At 39.7% G+C, this 19,209-nt stretch overlaps 1 protein-coding gene across 5 annotated transcripts in view; it reads left to right on the forward strand.

Annotated features, from left to right (window-relative positions):
* LOC144054232 (A disintegrin and metalloproteinase with thrombospondin motifs 20) overlaps window positions 1-19,209 on the forward strand; it is a 141,202-nt gene that overhangs the window by 80,631 nt on the left and 41,362 nt on the right. For all 5 annotated transcript variants that reach the window (XM_077569469.1, XM_077569467.1, XM_077569468.1 and 2 more), the window contains 11 exons: window positions 4,177-4,322; window positions 5,257-5,438; window positions 5,720-5,856; window positions 5,949-6,066; window positions 9,129-9,224; window positions 13,123-13,289; window positions 14,963-15,092; window positions 16,169-16,295; window positions 17,712-17,922; window positions 18,025-18,189; window positions 18,963-19,133. In XM_077569469.1, coding sequence (XP_077425595.1) covers window positions 4,177-4,322; window positions 5,257-5,438; window positions 5,720-5,856; window positions 5,949-6,066; window positions 9,129-9,224; window positions 13,123-13,289; window positions 14,963-15,092; window positions 16,169-16,295; window positions 17,712-17,922; window positions 18,025-18,189; window positions 18,963-19,133 — 1,650 coding nt within the window. The remainder of the gene's footprint in view (window positions 1-4,176; window positions 4,323-5,256; window positions 5,439-5,719; window positions 5,857-5,948; window positions 6,067-9,128; window positions 9,225-13,122; window positions 13,290-14,962; window positions 15,093-16,168; window positions 16,296-17,711; window positions 17,923-18,024; window positions 18,190-18,962; window positions 19,134-19,209) is intronic.

A 19,209-nucleotide genomic window follows, 5' to 3' on the forward strand; every position in this document is an offset into this window, starting at 1 on the left:
AGAAAAATGATCTCAATACAAATCAATATCAACACGATTTTAACTCAATTTTATGAATTATTATAAAATGACTGTATCAATGACTAAAAGATGCAGCCATATTTCTATTAGTTTAAAAAAAATCCACTATTATATTAACAAGAGTATGAAAAATTTAAAAAATATATATTTTAATGTACATTTTATTGTACAGATATACAATTTGCGATTAATGATGAATTAATTGAAGTCATGCGATTAATTTTAATTAATTAATAAAAATTATAATCATCTGACACCCCTAAATCAAAGATTTTTCCTCCCTGATAATCAATCATAAATGTTCAGAATTGATATTTGTGTACGCGTGGTGCTTAAAGGGCATGTGGCGTGTGTGTGCACGTGTTGCCGGCCAGTCAACGTGCGTCTTTGTCAGATTCCTAATTTGAAACATACACTCGTCACAGCTGGACAGGCTCCTCTCGCAAGACCTTCAAATGTCTCACCGCATTCCCAAGTTTTGACAACCTTTCTAGGAAAAGTCAACTCAATGCAGGCCTTTCGCCTCAGCATTCCCGCTCGACTGATAGCTAATTGGAATTGATTGTGCCCTCATCCTCCCCCAAGGAGAAGCTACCAGGGGGTCCAATCAATCACTTTGGCTGAACGCACAGTGCAGAAAAATTGGTGCGGCATCACCCACTTAGCTAGGCTAAATACTAGGACAGTAAAGTAGTAACATTCAAACGCAAATTTCAGGAAAGTACACCTCTTAAGTCTGAGTCCTGCCACCATGAGGTCACACAAGACCTCAGTTCAGCAAATATCAAAGAATAACTAGTTTGATTATTTTACTATGAGAAGAAAGATTTTTTCCAATATATTTTTTTAAATCTTTATAGATTCTACTACACTCTATTAATACCTAATGTACTTTTTGTTTTGTATTGCTGTTTCCTTTCCTGTCTGCAGTTGTATATATCACACATAGAATTCTCAAATGTTGCCATTTGAATAAATTATTAGCCATCTAGGTATTTTGTTAACCCGTCTGTAGCATTTTTTGTTAGCATTAGCGTCTTACGCATTTTTTGTTGTTGTTTGTTAGCATTAAGCTAGCGGAAGGCAAAGTTGTGTGGTTATTTTAAAAACAAAAAGTGCAATTATGTGTTATGTTATTATATATTGTATTAGTTTAGTTTGACAATAAATTTAGACTTGGGCTGGCAATAGACAGTTCGAAGCCTCTTTTTATCCCCAAGAGTTGTTTACGTTCTGCTAAACTGCTGCTTGTTGTAAACTGAGTTTGTTTACTCGCTTGCTAGTTGCTAGTTGCTAGTCAAAGGTCAAAATTTTCAGAACGGTGGCTCATATGTCGAAAAAGTCGTAATTTGGTTCACTCTTATCTAGAGCTGTCAAACGATTAAATTTTTTTATCAGATTAATCACATCTTAGAATTTTCATTAGTCACAATTAATCGCTTAATTTAAAAGGCTTTTTATCCCCCAAAAAATTGCCGGCCAAATTTAAAGAGCACCTGTTATGTGTTAATCTTTTCGACATTTAATGTTAGGAGGACGTTTTCAAGATTTTTTGATCCACTGCACACGCTCATCATCCTCTTTTTCTCATCAGTTAATTACTCGCATAATTTAAAATGGGAACAAAAATGACCCCGATAGTTTGACATGAACAAATATTCTGAATGTCATACACAAACATCTATTAAATGCTTTACATTAATGCATGTAGTTGCGTTTATTGCTCAAACACAACCTGTGCTACGTAACCATCTGCTGTCAACTAAAGGATCATCTGCGGTCCAAATTAATAATGTGATTAATCTGCGTTATTACATGATTAATGGGATATTTTTTTGTGATTAATTAATTAGTTAATGCTTTAACTTTGACAGCCCTAGTCTTATCTCAAGGTACCACATTTACTACAGAACAGCGACAGCACATTTGATCTGGAATGGATGCATGGCGTTTCCATTCATTTCAATACAGAAATATGCTTTGAGTTATGAGCATAGACACATAAATATATCTAAAACACCTTTGTATTCTACTTTTTTTTATTTTTTTAAGTGTCCTCTTGTGGGACACATACATCAGACGTCAGGCTGGAAGAACAATCTAAGGCACTGCGTTTCGGTTATGGTCTCCTCTGGATCCTACTTCTGACACCAAATACATTTACCACATACGCATCATCTCTCGCAGATGTTTTTCCCTTTTTCCGCCACCGTCCCGTCCATCTTCTTCTTCTCAGGCGCATCACCTTTTGAAGCCAAACGCAGTGCTTGTAAACAGGGAGGGAGGAAGGAGTGGAATGCCTCAGAGGCTTACACAGGCTTTGCAGATCTCTTGACAGACACCCCCTCTCATGTGTGACACCTCTTTGGGGCTCGCTGCGCTGCGGTGGCCCTTACAACTTCCCATAGGGAGAAAAGGGAGGTATGGAAGGGAAGGTGGTGATGGGAATGTGACCTTAATAGTAAGGAGGAAAGTCTTTGTAGTGGGGGGGAAAAAGGGATTAATTTAATGTATTCCAAATGTGGCCTTTCTTTGCTGTCCGTGGTTACTATGGGGCTTCCTATGGTGTGCTAGAATTTTTGGATTATAAATTAAGCAAGTGCTTGAAGTGCATAGGGATGTTCAATACCACTTGTTCCAGACCAATACCAGTATGAAAACTTACCTTTTGAGTAGTCACCAAGTACTTTTGATACATAATATTTCTCCCAAAAAACAATGACTGATCAGAAAAACCTTTATGTATCCTGGCTAATACTGTATAAAAATCCATCCAACCATTTTCTTAACCGCTTAATTTTCCTTAAAACTGCATGAAATTAATGTCAATTTTCTATTCTTTGATCATTTCTAGTTTTGGATAGTAAAACGGCCAAATGAGTATCAATATCAGGCCTGAGTTAAAAAAATCAATTTAACAAATCAAATAGATTTTTCCATTTCATAACTCATACAACCATAAAGCAATAATTTTAATACATCTTTTCCCCATAAATACATGTGAAAATAGAATTTTACTTAAATTAAACTTAAACAAAATCTTTTTTTTTTTATCTTGCTGTTTTCCTGAAATTTACTGTTTATAATTTAAATGTATTTTCTTACATTTACAAAATACCTGACTTTTTGTGTTTTAAAACAATTCAGAATATTTTCTTTGTATTCACAATTATTTAAGTAAAAAAAATATTTAAAAAAATAAAGAAATATATATATATAAATTACTGTATATATATAAATTACTGTATATATGTGTCATTGTGCACCATCTTTTACACGCCATCATTAAGTGTGGAAAACACACATATAAGCCAAGCATAGAGGGGCCAGTTTGTATTTGTGTGCAGGTGTTTGCCTCCCGTGATATCTGTGGATTTATATTACAGATTAGCCACTGCTCTGGAGATTACATTACATCATATCCTCCCATGGGTTCTTTTCTTCCTCCAGTTTAACCACAGAAGCAACTCTCATCCAAAGCCAAATGATTTATTGTATTACAGTGTGATGGGAAGCCGGCCAGTAGGATTGATATTAGCTACAGTAGATTTCTCATCTGGAAGGTCTAACAGCTTGGAATTTGAGTTTCCCGTCTTATCATCATGCTTGGGTTTCCTTATCAAGGTGCTGCTGGACGGCAGGCTCTGTGCAGACAGTCGCCGTCTTGTCCCTCATTCCTCCCGTGAACAGAACCCGTCTGATATGCTACTTAGTAAGAGAATGGGGTCCCGTTATGCACAAAGGAGAGCTGTTATCACTTCTTGCGGTTTTGATACCAAGCACCTCTTTTAGTCTTTCTCAGTCCTGTGTTGGCAATAGGATTGCAAAATTGAATAAATACTTAAGTGTGTCTGGGTAATCATTTAGGATATAATGCAAGATTCCATACTTTAACATCTAATAATGTCAATTTCCAATATGGAAGCATACTGTACAGTATATTTTAATGTACGTTCACATCACACTGTGTATTCTCATTTTGCCTTTGAACAGCTTTTGGAATTGGATACGTTCCCCCAAAGATAAACATGGAATTAGTGTTTCTTTTCAAATACAGCTTGATGTAAACAAAGGATTTTAAAGTCTCCCAGGTGCGCGTACACTAAATCTCAATGTCTCTAAACGGGATCTGCACGTGTGATTATATCCTTGCAGTATTGCAGACATGGGATGTGCGTCAACAAGGAGCTGCACCTGCAGCCGGTCCACGGGGAATGGGGGGCCTGGGGGCCCTACAGCGCGTGCTCCAGGTCTTGCGGCGGAGGGACACGGAGCACCACCAGAGACTGCAACAAGCCAGAGTAAGAATATGTAAAGAATGTACGATTGTTAGACCTTGGTTGAAAGTTGGAACCCTAGTTGGAAGTCAAATTGAAACTTTGGTTGAGCCTCGGGCAAGACCTATCAAATCTTTTTAAAGTTGATTATCCTATTGATTATTCTATTGAAGTTTGTATTTTTTTATTTGTTTGTTAATCCATCAAGGTTGAACGTGAGGTTAATTGAGTGGATATAACTAGTCATTATTTATTATCTTCTGTACATATGGATTTTTAAAAACTAACACAGTTAGCATATGCTAAACGGTTAGCAATCGTGATTAGCATTAGCACGCTAGCTATTACCACTTAAGGTAAACAGACTAACCACCATTTAGTTCACATATAAATCATATCGACGTGAGTTTATTTGAGTAAATAAAACTAATAACCACTTATCTTTTGTGTATGACCATTATTAAACACTAACAAAGTTAGCCTATGCTAAATGGTTAGCAATCATGATTAGCATTAGCGCGCTAGCGATTACCACTTAAAAGGAACCCCGACTCTAATGACAGGTTTGCTCTATATTATTTATTTGGTTGTTACCAACATAACAATGAGATCCATTTTTCAAAAATAATTTCCTGTTTAAAAACTTTATTTGGACGTACACCGCTATTGTTATTTATGTCGCAACGCATTCAGTGTGTAGTGACGTAGAATGGCGGTTGGCTCTCTGCCGAGCAATGTGAAACGTCTACAAAGAAAGCAAGGTAAGCCTCCGTAGCGTTCCTAAAGGGACGATCAAAACTGTGTGTGTCTGCATAAAAGGTCCATGTAGAAACATGGACGCTGGCGCAAACATGGTCCCGACACAGCTTCAAGGCAGACATTTACAGTCAGCCTATTTTTAAAGTCGACTTATTTTTCTCTCAGATCGAATAGCGCCTCTTTCTGGATCTTATTTTAGGCCTAGAAATGGCGGCAAGTTCTGCGTGGGACGACGGATGAAATTCCGCTCCTGCAACACCGAGCCGTGTCCGCGAGGACGCAAAGACTTCCGCGAGGACCAGTGCTCTCAATTCGACGGCAAGCACTTCAACATCAACGGTCTACCTCCAACCGTCCGATGGATCCCCAAATACAGTGGCAGTAAGTCAAAATGCGCTTTTGAAGAATGTCCTGATTGTGGTTGTCTTTCAAATTGAGCCCAAAAGAAAAGACTGAATTGTGGGGCCTAAAATTTGGACGTACCGTATTTCCCATGGGTAGCACAAGCAAACTCCGGCCCTCGAGAGCCGCTGTCCGGTTTGTTTTAGACGTTTCCCTCCTCCAACACACCTGATGATGATTAGCATCTGTATCAGGCTTCTACAGGTCTAGCTGATCACGTGTCTTCCTGTTTGTCACGTAATGATTTATTTTCTGTTCAGTACAACTGAACGATCGCTGCAAGCTTTTCTGCCGGGTTGCCGGGACGACGGCGTATTACCAGCTGAAGGACCGCGTCATAGACGGAACGCCTTGTGGCACGGATACCTACGACATCTGCGTTCAAGGCCTCTGCAGGGTCCGTCGGTTTGCTTCCCGAGCCCCAGCATGCAATCTCAATATGCTGTATGACTCTACAGTACGTACACAATACCAACTTTTCGTCTCCAGCAAGCGGGCTGCGATCACGTCCTCAATTCCAAGGCCAGGAACGACAAATGTGGCGTGTGTGGTGGAGACAACTCTTCGTGCAAAACACAGGCAGGGACGTTCAACGATGCTCAGTATGGTGAGTTCCTCACATATGTTGTGGAGATAAGTGGGGTTTGTTTCTGAAAATTAAAATGTCATGTATGTAAAAAGAGTGTTGCTAACAACCCAACAATTGCCAAGTATATCGAATTTGTCTTTGAAATCATGGCAAATCCATGATGTTTTGTCTGCTCTCATACACGGGGGGTTTCTCTTCTGAATGCGCTGAAACCACGCCCACTCGGCTGCCAACTGTCAATCAAATACCTCAAATGTTAATCAAATGGATGTTAACATCATTCTTGTACCGACACATGTTTGAGCCATGAAAATCGTCCACTTAAAGCCTCTGGTGACTCGAATAATATTATACAGTATATCCCACCAGATCATCACGCGGCTTTTCCCACATTGTGACAACGAGGCGCTCTAAAGCAGCCATTCCAACACAAAGCCCCTGTCCACACGCTCACTGTCAAATCATACTTTTAAAAAAATCAAATAAAAAATCTCCTTACTCTTTCTAATTTCTCTGGGTGACGTGCATGCACTCATGACCGACAATGGGGCGCTCTAAAGAAGCTCCAGCGGACTATCCAAAGGGAAGATGAATTTTTGGGTGTAGCCACAGCTAGCTTAACCAAGGCCAAAGTGTTGGTTTTGTCTCGGTCTCAATACTCTCTAGTCTCGATAATGTCTTGACTACAACACTAGAAGGCGTTCAATTTCTTTGTGGGAGAGCAGTGACTCATGCCCGAGCCAGAGTGTGTCACTAGGCACTATTTTGGCCCAAGAAATCAGGAAAGCTAAATTGGCGGAAAAAAACTAAAACGCACAATTGAGCAGACTGTACAATTATCAGACTTTGCACATATTTTCAGCAATTATCTTCAAATATGGGGATTGTATTTACAAACAAATATCTGAATCCACTTTACAGGGTCTTTAAGCCTTTCCATTTGTTATTCTCCAAACCTCAATAAGATGAAGATAGCCGATCTACATTTAGAAAATTATTCTCTTTATGGCATGACGTTCAGTTATAAGCAAATGGCGGCCACTTGGGAGGAAAGAACCTGAACTTTGTCATGTACATTCAATCTCACAGGATTCGTCCGTGGCTTATGCTCTTGATTGAGTATTTTTTTCGTATCTCCTTTGACAAACAACACACACATGGCAATGAAAGACTTCTTGGCTAAGTTAATGGCGTACTGATGTAATGTCTGTTGTCATTTAAATGCACTCTGATTGTTTCAAAAGAATAGTCGGACCTGGGCCAAATTTGGGGACCGATCTTTGTCTGAAACTGTCAAATGTTGGGATAACGGCTCTGACCTCACCATTTTTAAACAAACCGACGTGATGCTGCAGGGCTTCATCTAGTGCCAAATTCTGATTGCGTTCAATCTAAGCCTCATCAGGTTTGTGCTTTTTCTTTGTTCTTTTGGTTGCTTAGTGGGAGGGTGGGTGGTTTTGTACCCCTGCATCCCTTTCTCACAAGAGGACAATCTTTTTTTTTTTTTTAATGGCTTGCTGGACCATTGTCTGCTATTGTCAGTAAATTATTGTTGCAGTGCATCTCCTACAAATCCCACAATGGAAGTTTGAGGGACAAATACATAAAAAGTACTTATTTGCCTTTGTAAAGGTAAGACTGGTATGACTTGTGTGGATGATAGATGGCTAATATGCAAACCAAGTGCTGCCCCCCTGTGGCTGGAGGTGTTAGGGAAGCCACGCTTCTCCAACACCTTTCCCCCTCTGCTCTCAATTTAGAATAGAAGATTAAACAGCAGGTTACAACAGTGGCATAGAGTCTGGTTCACAGTTAAGAGGTTTTGGGTTCGAATCTCATCTTCAGCCCTCCTGTGTGTGTGTTTGTGTAGAAAAATGGATGCCAACTCATTCTTATGAGCTCAATAATTTTTTTCTTCCTCCAAATTAGCATAATAAACACACCACTGTTTTATCATACTATTGGATTATTGGCATAAGTGAGAAATATGTATTTTTATAGATAATCAGCATTTAGGGTCAAGGGTGAGCTGGAGCCTATTCTAGTTGCGATGTGCACCCTGGACCGGTTATCAACCAGACAATAGACAAACAACAATTCACATTTACACCTGTGGCCTTCATCAAACCTAACATTCATATTTTTGGAATATGGGAGGAAGCCAGAGTCCTTCCAGAAAACCCAAGTAAGCATGGAATATACAAACGCCGAGATTTGCACACAGGACCTTTCAAATATGATGCAGACCTACGTATGTTGCCTGTGTAGTTTTTATACCACAATAATTTCTTGCAAATGCTTAATCATGTTTCACAGCTGAATATTTAATTGTGATTATCTTAATGAATTATTGTAATTTCATATCCTACTTCCCCCCCATCAAACCATGACATCACAAAGCTTAAGGGCTCAGTAACGACCAATCACATCCCACCTGTTTTCTGGGTTTGGTCATGTGATGTCGACCGCCCCCTTAGATGAATATAACGGCTGGATTTTGCCGATTTATTCATAGCAGAATGTTTAGACTAGTCAAACTAGTAAAATTTCCCTTTAAGAATATTTACATATTATTATTTATTTTACAGTTTATTTACACTACACTCCAAAAAAGTAACCAAATTTAGGTCAAAAATGTTCGTTTTGTACAAAGCAACCCCCAAAAATGTATAAAGACAAATGGACCCAAGTGGTGGATGGGCCCAATTTTGACTCAAATTGGGTTATTTTTGACCCAACTGTTTTTAGAGTGTGCACTTTGTCAAAAGTGTCCTTTCTGGGTTATTCTTTCTGTCATGCCCACTTGTTCTTTGTGTTAGTTTATCGCGGGACAACATGTTGAGTGTGGTAATTACAGGCCAAATGGAAGGTACAGGGAATAATTACTTGTCATTTCACGACCGGGCCTCTGAGACCTCAACAAGCCTTCCTGCAGGTTATTTGAGACGAGACCTGATTTTTGGTGTTTTTCCAAGTGTGTAAGTCCCCAGTGGTTGGAAGCGGACATCCCTTTTGGAGCATGGTGAAACTATTAGAAAACTTCAAAATGCGTCTGATCTCTGTCTGTTTTTCCTCTTCAGGCTACAACACAGTGGTCCGCATCCCAGCTGGTGCTACCAACATTGATATTAAACAGGTCAGCTACTCCGGAAAGCCAGAAGATGACAACTACCTCGGTGAGTCGGAGCGAGGATGCGGTTTTTGAGGAATATCGAGTGCTCTTGAAAGCACAGATCCAAAATTGAAGCTGACGGCTCGCTTGACAATTTATTGGGAGCAGAGCTGGATAAGTATAAAAACATTGAGGAACGTCACACTTGCAATAAATCCTCTTTTAGGAAGATGATGAAGTCCAGTTGTCTGGAAAGAAGAGAAATTAGGCCCACAGGGAAAAGTCATATGTTACAAAAGTTGAGTTTGAAGAATAAGATTTTTAATATTATAAGTCATAGTTTTAGAAAAAAGTGCGTGGCCGTTGCAGGATAAAATTCAACAAGAAATGTTGTATGGATGTATTTTTCAACAGAAATTGCAAATCAATTTGAAGAGAATTGAATAAATTATTGTTTCAGGTTTAAACTGCCTATCATGAAACATTTTCTTTAATTATTTTCTGCAGCGGGGCCTAGAGATACGAGTTTAAGTCATTCCATGACCACGCCTGTACCTCAAATCAGCTTTCTCCATTGAAATGAATGTAAATGCAATTAATCCGTCCCAGCCCACCAAAACACTAAAATGTGTTTTTTAACATGTTTTTCGAATGTACTCAACAGTATTGTTGTGTAGAACAACACGCAGTAATAAAAATTGCTCTCCTCATAACCAGCAAACACTAAAATATGAGCACAAAACCCAACTATACCTAATTCATTCTTTGTCCTTCTCCGTCTGTTGGGTCAATTGGCAGGTTGGCAAATCATCTTAATGGCACATTAGCGCCACCAGCTGATATTGTCCTTCCACTGCAAGGAAACCAATGTGAATAGATGGTTGACGATTGTTGCAAAGTTTGCTGCCGCCATCTAGTGGTGGGGTTCTGAAGTGCGCTTTTGCCTCAAATGTGCTCCAAACAGAAAATCGGCCAAGTGATGCTCATTCCTTGAACAATTTGTTAGACGGCACTCGTATCGCAAGCCACCACGGTTTTTAATGATCATATTCTTACTGTCACAAAAGTGCCTAATAAGTTAACCACTTCTAATATTAGGGCCAATGTTGTTCGCCAAAGATTATCAAGACACGTTTACTTAAATTCCAAAATATTAAGATAGAATGCTATATAATAAATCAGTGTTGTTTTGTACAGTGGATCCAAAAATAATGGTCAAAATTGTAAATAATTGTCTATTTTAAACCATTTACTGAATAACATCATTTCAAACTTTGAAAATAAGTGGCATACAGATGATAAGGTCATGAAAAAAATTCACCGGAATTGTAGAAGTACGCCGTACCACCACTTCATATTTGTGGTTCAGCATTTGCTGAATATGAGTTTATTGATATAGTTATCATATACCAAATTGTAAGTACAAAAACACCACTAGGTGACAGTATCACTCTGCAAACACCTTCAATTTCCCAGGTGTTGTCAACGAGCGAGTAATTGAACTTTGAGTAAAAATCAGTTAGGATTGTTGACATGTAACTGAAAACATTACCTGGATAAGTTTAAGGTTTTATATGAACACATTTATTTACTTTATGGAAAAAAATATGGTGATGTTTAAATAGTCTTATTTGTCCGGTTTTAGTTATAGCCGAGTCTACTTCTTGACGCTTACATTAGAAGCCTCTCAGTAAGTTAGGTCAATGCCATTATGCCCCGGGGCCCCCATCGCAAACGCCCTGTTGCGGTGACCCACGCAGCCGACGAGGAAAGCTGTCAGTGAGGGAGACGTAAACCGTTGCCAAAAAGCCACTCGTTAACTGTCTCTCGCGCTTAGCGTACGCGAAGGCAACGTGGTCGGGGGGTCGGCTGGTCAAGGCAACGAGGGCTCGGGAAAGTAAATGGAGTGTCAGACGCCCTCAAGAAAGATAAATGAGGCGGCGCTAGGTGCTAATTAGACGCATGTGGGTGAAAGCCGATAGCTCGGCACGGAGGCCGGCAAGAAAATGAAGACGTTTTAGTTCAAGCCAGGTTCAAGACTTTCTCCAGTCACTGTCAAGAAACACATGTGGCTGAAAAAAACACATGGCGGCTGTTTGCAGCGCCGTGTCACGTTTGTCTCTCTAGCTCAGTGACCTTGTTGGAGGTATGGAACCACCGCAAGCTTTGGAATTGGGAAAAAAATCTAATATAATAAAAAGAATAAAACATGAATATATTGTATTATCAGTTGCACACAAAATCACTGTGTTCAAATAACAAACATGACTTAGTGAAAATTTGCCACAAATGAATGTGACTTGCTGTTGCCTTTGACCTTGGCCACTCTCATATCAGTTTTGCAATGAAATGTTTGAACAAACGTTTGTATGTCAAGGGCTTTTTTTTCTTCTTTTTTGAAGAGTCAGAAGGTACAGTCGGCTGCGATTTGGTGGCACCAAGAGGTTAAGAGCATAGTTGTTCTGAAGTGTTAAGACCTTTTCACACTCCACTTATTTTATTTTTGGTGTTCACAGTTCGCCATATGGTCACCCATAATGTTTCAAAGCAATGCAGTGAACGCAATTGACTATTTCCAAAAGTTATCATACAGTATATAAGGGATATTTTCAACAGAAAAATCACAATATATAGATATATTCTATATTGCAGCATGGGAACGCAATGAATACGCTTGTCGCTGCGGTCTAAGTGCAGTGTGAAAAGTAGGGATAGGCCGATAATCGGCGCCGATGTTGGGCATTTTGACGAATATCGGTATCGGCCTTTTTTCAAAATCTGACGGCCGATAAAAGGTCAAGCTAAAACCATTTAAATCTCAGGGAGCTAATTATTTATAATTTCAGTTAACTTTATAAAAGATGCTGTTGACCCTGAGAACCTTCTGAACTTTGTTTTTGTTCGACATTGAAACAAAGATTTTTTTAATTTTTTAAAATATTTTGGAGCTATGGTATTTACTACTATTTAACTTCTTAAAATGTACTGATAACCTTGGGAGTTCCCTGAACATTTTTTTTTAATTTAAAAGGAAGTATATTGAAGTATATATTAAGATTAAAAATAACAAACTTTAATGCTTTAAGACATGACAACAAAGTAAAGATTGGCATTTGTATTTTAAAATATTTTGACGCCAATATCCCCCCCCCCCCCTCTTTTTTCTTTACTGAAAATATTGGCTTCAAATATCAGTTATCGGCTGAGTTTACTAATAATCGGCATTGCTATTGGCCCTGAAAAAAAACGGTCTATCTCTAGTGAAAAGGCCTTTGCGGGTCCAGGTAGGCCTGCCCAATTCCAATTTAATGGTTGTATACAATTTTTGGCCTGATGGAACCCATGCAACAATCTGCGTGCACAGACGCCAAACTTGATAGTTTTGACAATGCAGTGCCATGTTTGGGTGCTGGAACAGATTAATGGCATTTTATTTCATTTCAATGTTTATCTGATATGTGTAAATTTAGTTGCGAGCTTGATCGCGCAACAAATGAAATCCATAAGCCAAAGTTAACCTCTGTACTTCTATGCTCATGTTGTGCACATTTGTCTGTTTGCGCCACATGGTCCCAAACCCGCAATCATCTTTGGGTAAAAAAATGACTCGCTCCGGGCTTCAACAACGTGCGAACTCGAATGTAAACAAAGTGGAGGGAGTTCACGGCGCGCATACTTTTGGCACGCAGACGTCGCAATTAGCTGCATGCTTCTTGGAACCGGCCTCGAAAAAAAGTTGTGTTTACTTGCTGCAGTGGTGAACCGTATGCTCTCATGTGTTGTTGTTTCACTGCAGCGTCAATCAGCGTTCAGTGTCGCACAGTTTTGACTCCAAAAAGACGCGATCTATGACCGCCAGTGTCGCTTACGTACTTCTAGTGTGGTTTTCCACAACAATGAGCTGGCAGCAGGACGATGTTTTCCCACTCAAATGGATTGTTGTCTTTCTTTTTTTTTTGCAGCGTTATCCGACAGCCAGTCCAACTTCCTGCTGAATGGGAACTTTGTGGTGGCCATGTTCAAAAGGGAGATCACCTTCAATGGAACGGTCATCGAGTACAGCGGCTCTGACACCAAAGTGGAGCGTATCAACTGCACGGATCGCATCGAAGAGGAGCTCGTTCTGCAGGTCACCCTCACGTTAAGATGTGGTTCCGTAAAGAATTTTCGTTTGATTTTCGGTTTACAGTGAGCATGTCATGACCAGTCTGAGGTGTACTTCCTCTTGCCCTAAATTCAGCTGTGGCAAGTAATAGGTCCCAAAATATTAGAATCGTTGTTTATGGTATCTATGTGCGAACATCAGGTATCATTGCTATTACTGTCCAATGTCCGTCCATCAAAGATGATTTTCGTTTACTTTTGATTCTTACATAAATACTCAACTCAATCAACGATATTTATAGAGCACTTTAAAACAAACACCGTGCTGTACTAGGAGCAAAAATACAACATACAACAAGACGGTTAAAACAATAAATTAATAACATAAAAACAGTAAATACCACAAAGCAATACTGAATCTCATGCTGAGTCCGAAGCAAATGGGCTGGCGCAATGACGCAATTGCCCACCTCTGGGCTTAGTTTCACACTACAGTAAACCTAAACCCTGACTTCCATTGCAGTTTCCAAGTATGCAATCCTATTTAGAAGATTTTTGGGGGACAGTTCATAACATAACTGAATTTTGTTTTGAACTTCATATGTTGATTTAGTTTGACACAGTGTAGTTGTGAGTAAAGAAGAAGATTGAAAACAGGAAGTGCAGGATTTCAAGTCAGCCTTTTTTTTGCTAAAGATTGCTGAATGTTATTCCCCTTTAATCCTGCTTTTTACACCTACAGGAATTGATGGTTTTAGGTTTTATAATGTACATCTTTGGGCATGATCATTGATGTTTATTGTGAGATGAAAAGTTATATTTGTTAGTTTGGAAATAATGGGATTTGTTTACTGTAAACACATAGAGAGATTTGTACACTATACAATATTTTCTTATCTTTTGCTCTTGCTCTCTCTCTCTCAATATATGTGTTTACATGTGTTTGGTTTATTGTAAAAGCATGTTTAAAGACCTTTAAAAAGTGCCCTAGATGCTATATTACGGTGTATTTGAATAGGGTATTTCTATATCATGGATTTCACTTATTGCCGGGGTCTGGAACGTAACATTTTCCTTTTCTGGTACCATAGCAGCTTTAGGTGTGATTGCTGATTTCATTATGCTCCTTCATATAATTTCTCTTTACCTCTTGTTACTGTACACCCAAAAATGTTCATAGGTTAATGTGTATGTTTTACTGCAGTATGTACTATAATAAAATTTCAGTTACTATATAGTGCAATGACAGTATTATACTCACTCTCTGGTTTTCTGTCCATCAAAGTCAAAGTAATTTGTGAATATTGTACAGTCCCAGAAATTAACGTTATAAGATTTTGAAGAAGAACATTTTGACCCGTAATATAACAGGAGTGTTAATAAATACACTTACACTTAAATAAATACAAATGAACCATTTTTAAGACATGAAAACGGCAGGTTTTACTATCTTTTGGCACTCCTCAACAATATTGTAGCTATTTTGCCATATGGTTTACTTGTCCGCCAATTGTCGCATCAGAATTGAACTGAGCTGGACCACTTGGTGGAAGATGGCTTAAATTTTGTGTTTGCCCCTCGTTTATCAGCACTTTGTAACTGATATCTGTTTTAAAGGTTGAATTTCTGCGCAGTCAAAATAAAACAAAAAAAAAGGAGAGCTTTTTGTGACCTTGACTCTCTCTGCCATTATTGCAGGTCTTGTGTGTGGGAAACCTCTACAACCCAGACGTCCGCTACTCCTTCAACATACCCATCGAGGAGCACAGGGAGCAGTTTTTGTGGGATCCCTCGGGCCCTTGGCTTGAGTGCAACCGCATCTGTCAGGGTATGGCTTCATATGGAGGTCTTCACCTTTTTCAATCTTGAACAGGTTTTGCGCTTGAGCAAAATATGTGCAAGAGGGCCAACAATGAAATGTGATGTTGTTGAAAGTGGGGGGGAAAAGATCTACTCCAATAACCGTTTCCAAGGAGGTTAAGTGTTCATTACATGTGCCAAACACAAAAATAGTTTCATCATTTTTCAGCCAAAAGAACATTAGCGATTTCCATAACATTTTAATGGAGGGGTTGTATGCGTGCTGAGAAAGAAACATGAGGAACAGATTTTTAAAATGGTAAATGTGTAATCCAGTTTTTTTTCCCCTACAGACAAAGAATTAACCTAATTAATGATGAGACAAACAAACAGAAGTCCTATGATTTAAAAAGTGTTTTTGTCAAGTCATTGTTACATCATTCTCCATTTACGACCATGTTTGAATTTAGCTTATTAAGATTTCTGTGCTTTGTGGATGCGTGTGAATTCACATTGTGGGACATTCATCGCCTCCTACTGCGCCTCATTCGTGTGTGAGGGCACCCTGCTGTTTGCAGAAACTCGCACACAATGTGGTCCCTCATAGAAGAAGAACATTTGTTGTTGTTTTTCACAATTTCTTACAAGATATGGCTTTTTTCCATTATATCTCAACATAATAATACATTTCTCCTTGAGTAATGCTTGACCCAAATTTCCACTAAAATTGAAACACAAATGGCTAGAAAACAATATAGTGTTTCCTTTTTGCAGAGAGTACACAGACTGACGCGTCAGCACAAATTAACATCACTTAAAAATACCTCTGGAATCATTTAAAGTAAAATTGTCCCTTCCTGTTGACCTTACTCTGACCCAAGCCACTCACATCTCTCGACACCTTTGCCATAGCCGAGCCTTCAAGCACTGAGTTTCCGTTAAAGGCTGCTTAGTCAGGCTTTCCTTGGGGCAAAGTTCTAGTAAGGAGATGTAATTATGAGTTGTGAGCCTGACAGGGACCCACAAAGCTACTAGATGAATTTTAGGTGAAGAAATGTGATATTCCGCTGATTCTGTTATTGATTTGCGCATGTTATTGTGCAGGTGAGCGGCGGCGGAAGGCGGCCTGTGTGCGGAAGAGCGATCACCTCGAGGTATCGGACCAGCGATGTGAGCACCTACCTCGTCCCGTCGCTGTCACTGAGCCCTGCAACGATGACTGTGAAGTCAGGTGAGATGCAAACGCACACCCACATACTGCAAAAATACACTGACGCCTGCATATTCACGCTTTGGCATTCACAAATTCACGTTGGCTGACTTTTTTTTTTTGTGCCTCTGCTTTGCTATTCACAGATAAACTCACTTGTTTGTTGTTGTTTTTTATGCCAAAGCGATGCAATTATTTTTATGCCGCTATTTTGTGGCATCCTGGTGCCAACAACCTATGTTGAAATTAGTTAAGGACCTTCATTTAGACAAAATTAGTGTTTTGCTGCCATGTTGTGACATCTTTGTACCAAAGAACTTTGTTAAAGTGAGTTGAGGAGCTTCGTTTAGACAAAAGTAGTGCATTGCTGCCATGTTGTGGCATCTTTGTATCAAGGAACTTTGTCAAAGTGAGTTTAGGAGCTTTGTTTAGACAAATGTAGTGCATTGCTGCCATGTTGTTGCAAAAAATGTGCCAAGGAACTTTGTCAAAGTGAGTTGAGGAGCTTCGTTTAGGCAAAAGTAGTGCTTTGCTACCATGTTGTGACATCTTTGTACCAAAGAACTTTGTTAAAGTGAGTTGAGGAGCTTCGTTTAGACAAAAGTAGTGCATTGCTGCCATGTTGTGGCATCTTTGTATCAAGGAACTTTGTCAAAGTGAGTTTAAGAGCTTCGTTTGGACTAAATTATTCATTTGCTGCCATATTGAGGAATCTTTCTGCCAAGGAACTTTGTTGAAGTCAGTTGAGGAGTTTTGTTTAGACAAAAGTAGTGCTTTGCTGCCATGTTGTGGCATCTTTGTACAAGGAACTTTGTCAAAGTGAGTTTAGGAGCTTCGTTTGGACAACATTATTCATTTGCTGCCATATTGAGGAATCTTTCTGCCAAGGAACTTTGTTGAAGTGAGTTGAGGAGTTTTGTTTAGACAAAAGTAGTGCTTTGCTGCCATGTGGCATTTTTGTGCGAAGGAACTTTGTTGAAGAAGCAAGTTGAGGAACTTCATTACCGACAAAATTGGTGCTTTGCTGTGCTTTTTGTTTCAAGGAACTTTGTTGAAGTAAGTTGAAGACCTCCATTTAGACAAAAGTAGTACTTTGCCAATAATCTATTTCATCATGTCTTCTTTGATGATAAGTTTTAGATTTCTTGTGACGCGTCAGATAGGAGAGCTTATCTTTACCGAAAAAAAATATTTGTCTATACATAAGAAATCTAAAACGTAGTGCTTTGCCGCCATCTTGTTCCTAAGGAAATATGGATCTTTATTTTGACAAAAGTAGTATTTTGCCACCATCTTGTGGCATCTTGGTGCCAAGGAACCCCTATCTAAATAATAATGTCTGATGTTGGCGTTCCAGCGTATGTCGCCACTGTAGACACTGTAGAGTACCAGCTATAATACAAATAATTGTAGCGTCTTTCCAATATTTTCCTCCAGGTGGCATGTTGCCGGCAAGAGTGAATGCTCAGCTAAGTGCGGCGCCGGCTACCGCAGCCTAGACGTTCAGTGTATGAAGTACAACCTGATGAAGCGGCAGAGCGAGCGAGCGGAGGCCACTTCCTGCGTCGATGTCGTCAAACCGCCCACTCGAGAGAGTTGCCACGGCGATTGTCTTCTCAAGAGCTGGCAGTACAGTGCTTGGTCACAGGTAGACGAGAATGGGGATGGACTTTCACATTCAAGCATGACACATACTGTATATTTAAAGAAAGATGAAATATTGATTTTTTTTATTGTTGTGTCCTAACAGTGCTCCACGACGTGCGGACGAGGGAGTCGCAGCCGAGAGTCGTACTGCATGAACAATCTGGGCCGGCGGCTGGTGGACGGAGAATGCGGCAAATACCAGAAAGTGGTCACGGAAGCCTGCAACGAGCAGCCGTGTCCCAAGTGGACCATCAGCGAGTGGACCGAGGTGGGGAAATTACCGTTAAGAGTTTAGTGGCGGGCCGCGCGTTTGTTTTTTTGGACTTCCAGTGGGTGTTTACTTAACATAAAATCCTTCCTCTATACTTGTGTGTAATATGGAACCCCGATTTACTGTTATACTTTATCAGAGTAAATAAAGGTTAAAAACATACGAATTTAAGTTTACATGCTTTTAAATCCAAGTTTAAAACTTTACTCCCAGCTCGTAAGCAAAATTAAAATAGGGTTAATTTATTTATTTAGTTAGTTATGACAGGGTTTTACAGTAATACACCACCACCATCATGTCAAAAGGCAATACAAAACAAAGGTAGTAGTTTAGAATAAATTTTTAGCTAATAACATGACAAAAACACAATACATATAAATAAAATACATCATGGTCACCAGAGATGCTGATTAATAACTTTATTCAGTGTTACAGATTTCTACAAACGATATTTACTAGTAAAACTGATCACCCAATCAGAGGACAGAGAAATGCTGATGTCATCCAGGGCCACCGTGAGGAAACATTTGACCTCTGAAGGTAGAATTCTGACGGCCCAAGGCAGATTAGATTGACATAGCAACACGCAGAAGCTGTAATCTGATTGGCCGAATATAAAACATCCACGTACTGTACAGCCAAGAGAAATATTTGGAAATGAATTCATTCAACTTAATGTAAGAAATTAGAATATATGTTGTCAATGTATGTCACTAACGCACACTTTTTTTGATTCTTCTTCCTCTTGCACCATCCTGGTGGGCGTCCAGTGCCTGGTGACGTGCGGCAAAGGGATGAGGCACCGGCAGGTTTCGTGCACCGGCGCCACCGGAGAAGAAAAGCTGAGTGAGCACTTGTGCGACCCGTCCGGCAAGCCCGCCTCCGTCGGAAGCTGCGAGCTGCCCGAATGCGCATCCTGGCAGGCCGGCGTGTGGGGAGCGGTGAGTACACACACACACACACACACACACACACACACACACACACACACACACGCACTAGGCTAAACACACTCAG

The sequence above is a fragment of the Vanacampus margaritifer genome, chromosome 6 (assembly GCF_051991255.1).
Source record: "Vanacampus margaritifer isolate UIUO_Vmar chromosome 6, RoL_Vmar_1.0, whole genome shotgun sequence".
Lineage (NCBI taxonomy): Eukaryota > Metazoa > Chordata > Actinopteri > Syngnathiformes > Syngnathidae > Vanacampus > Vanacampus margaritifer.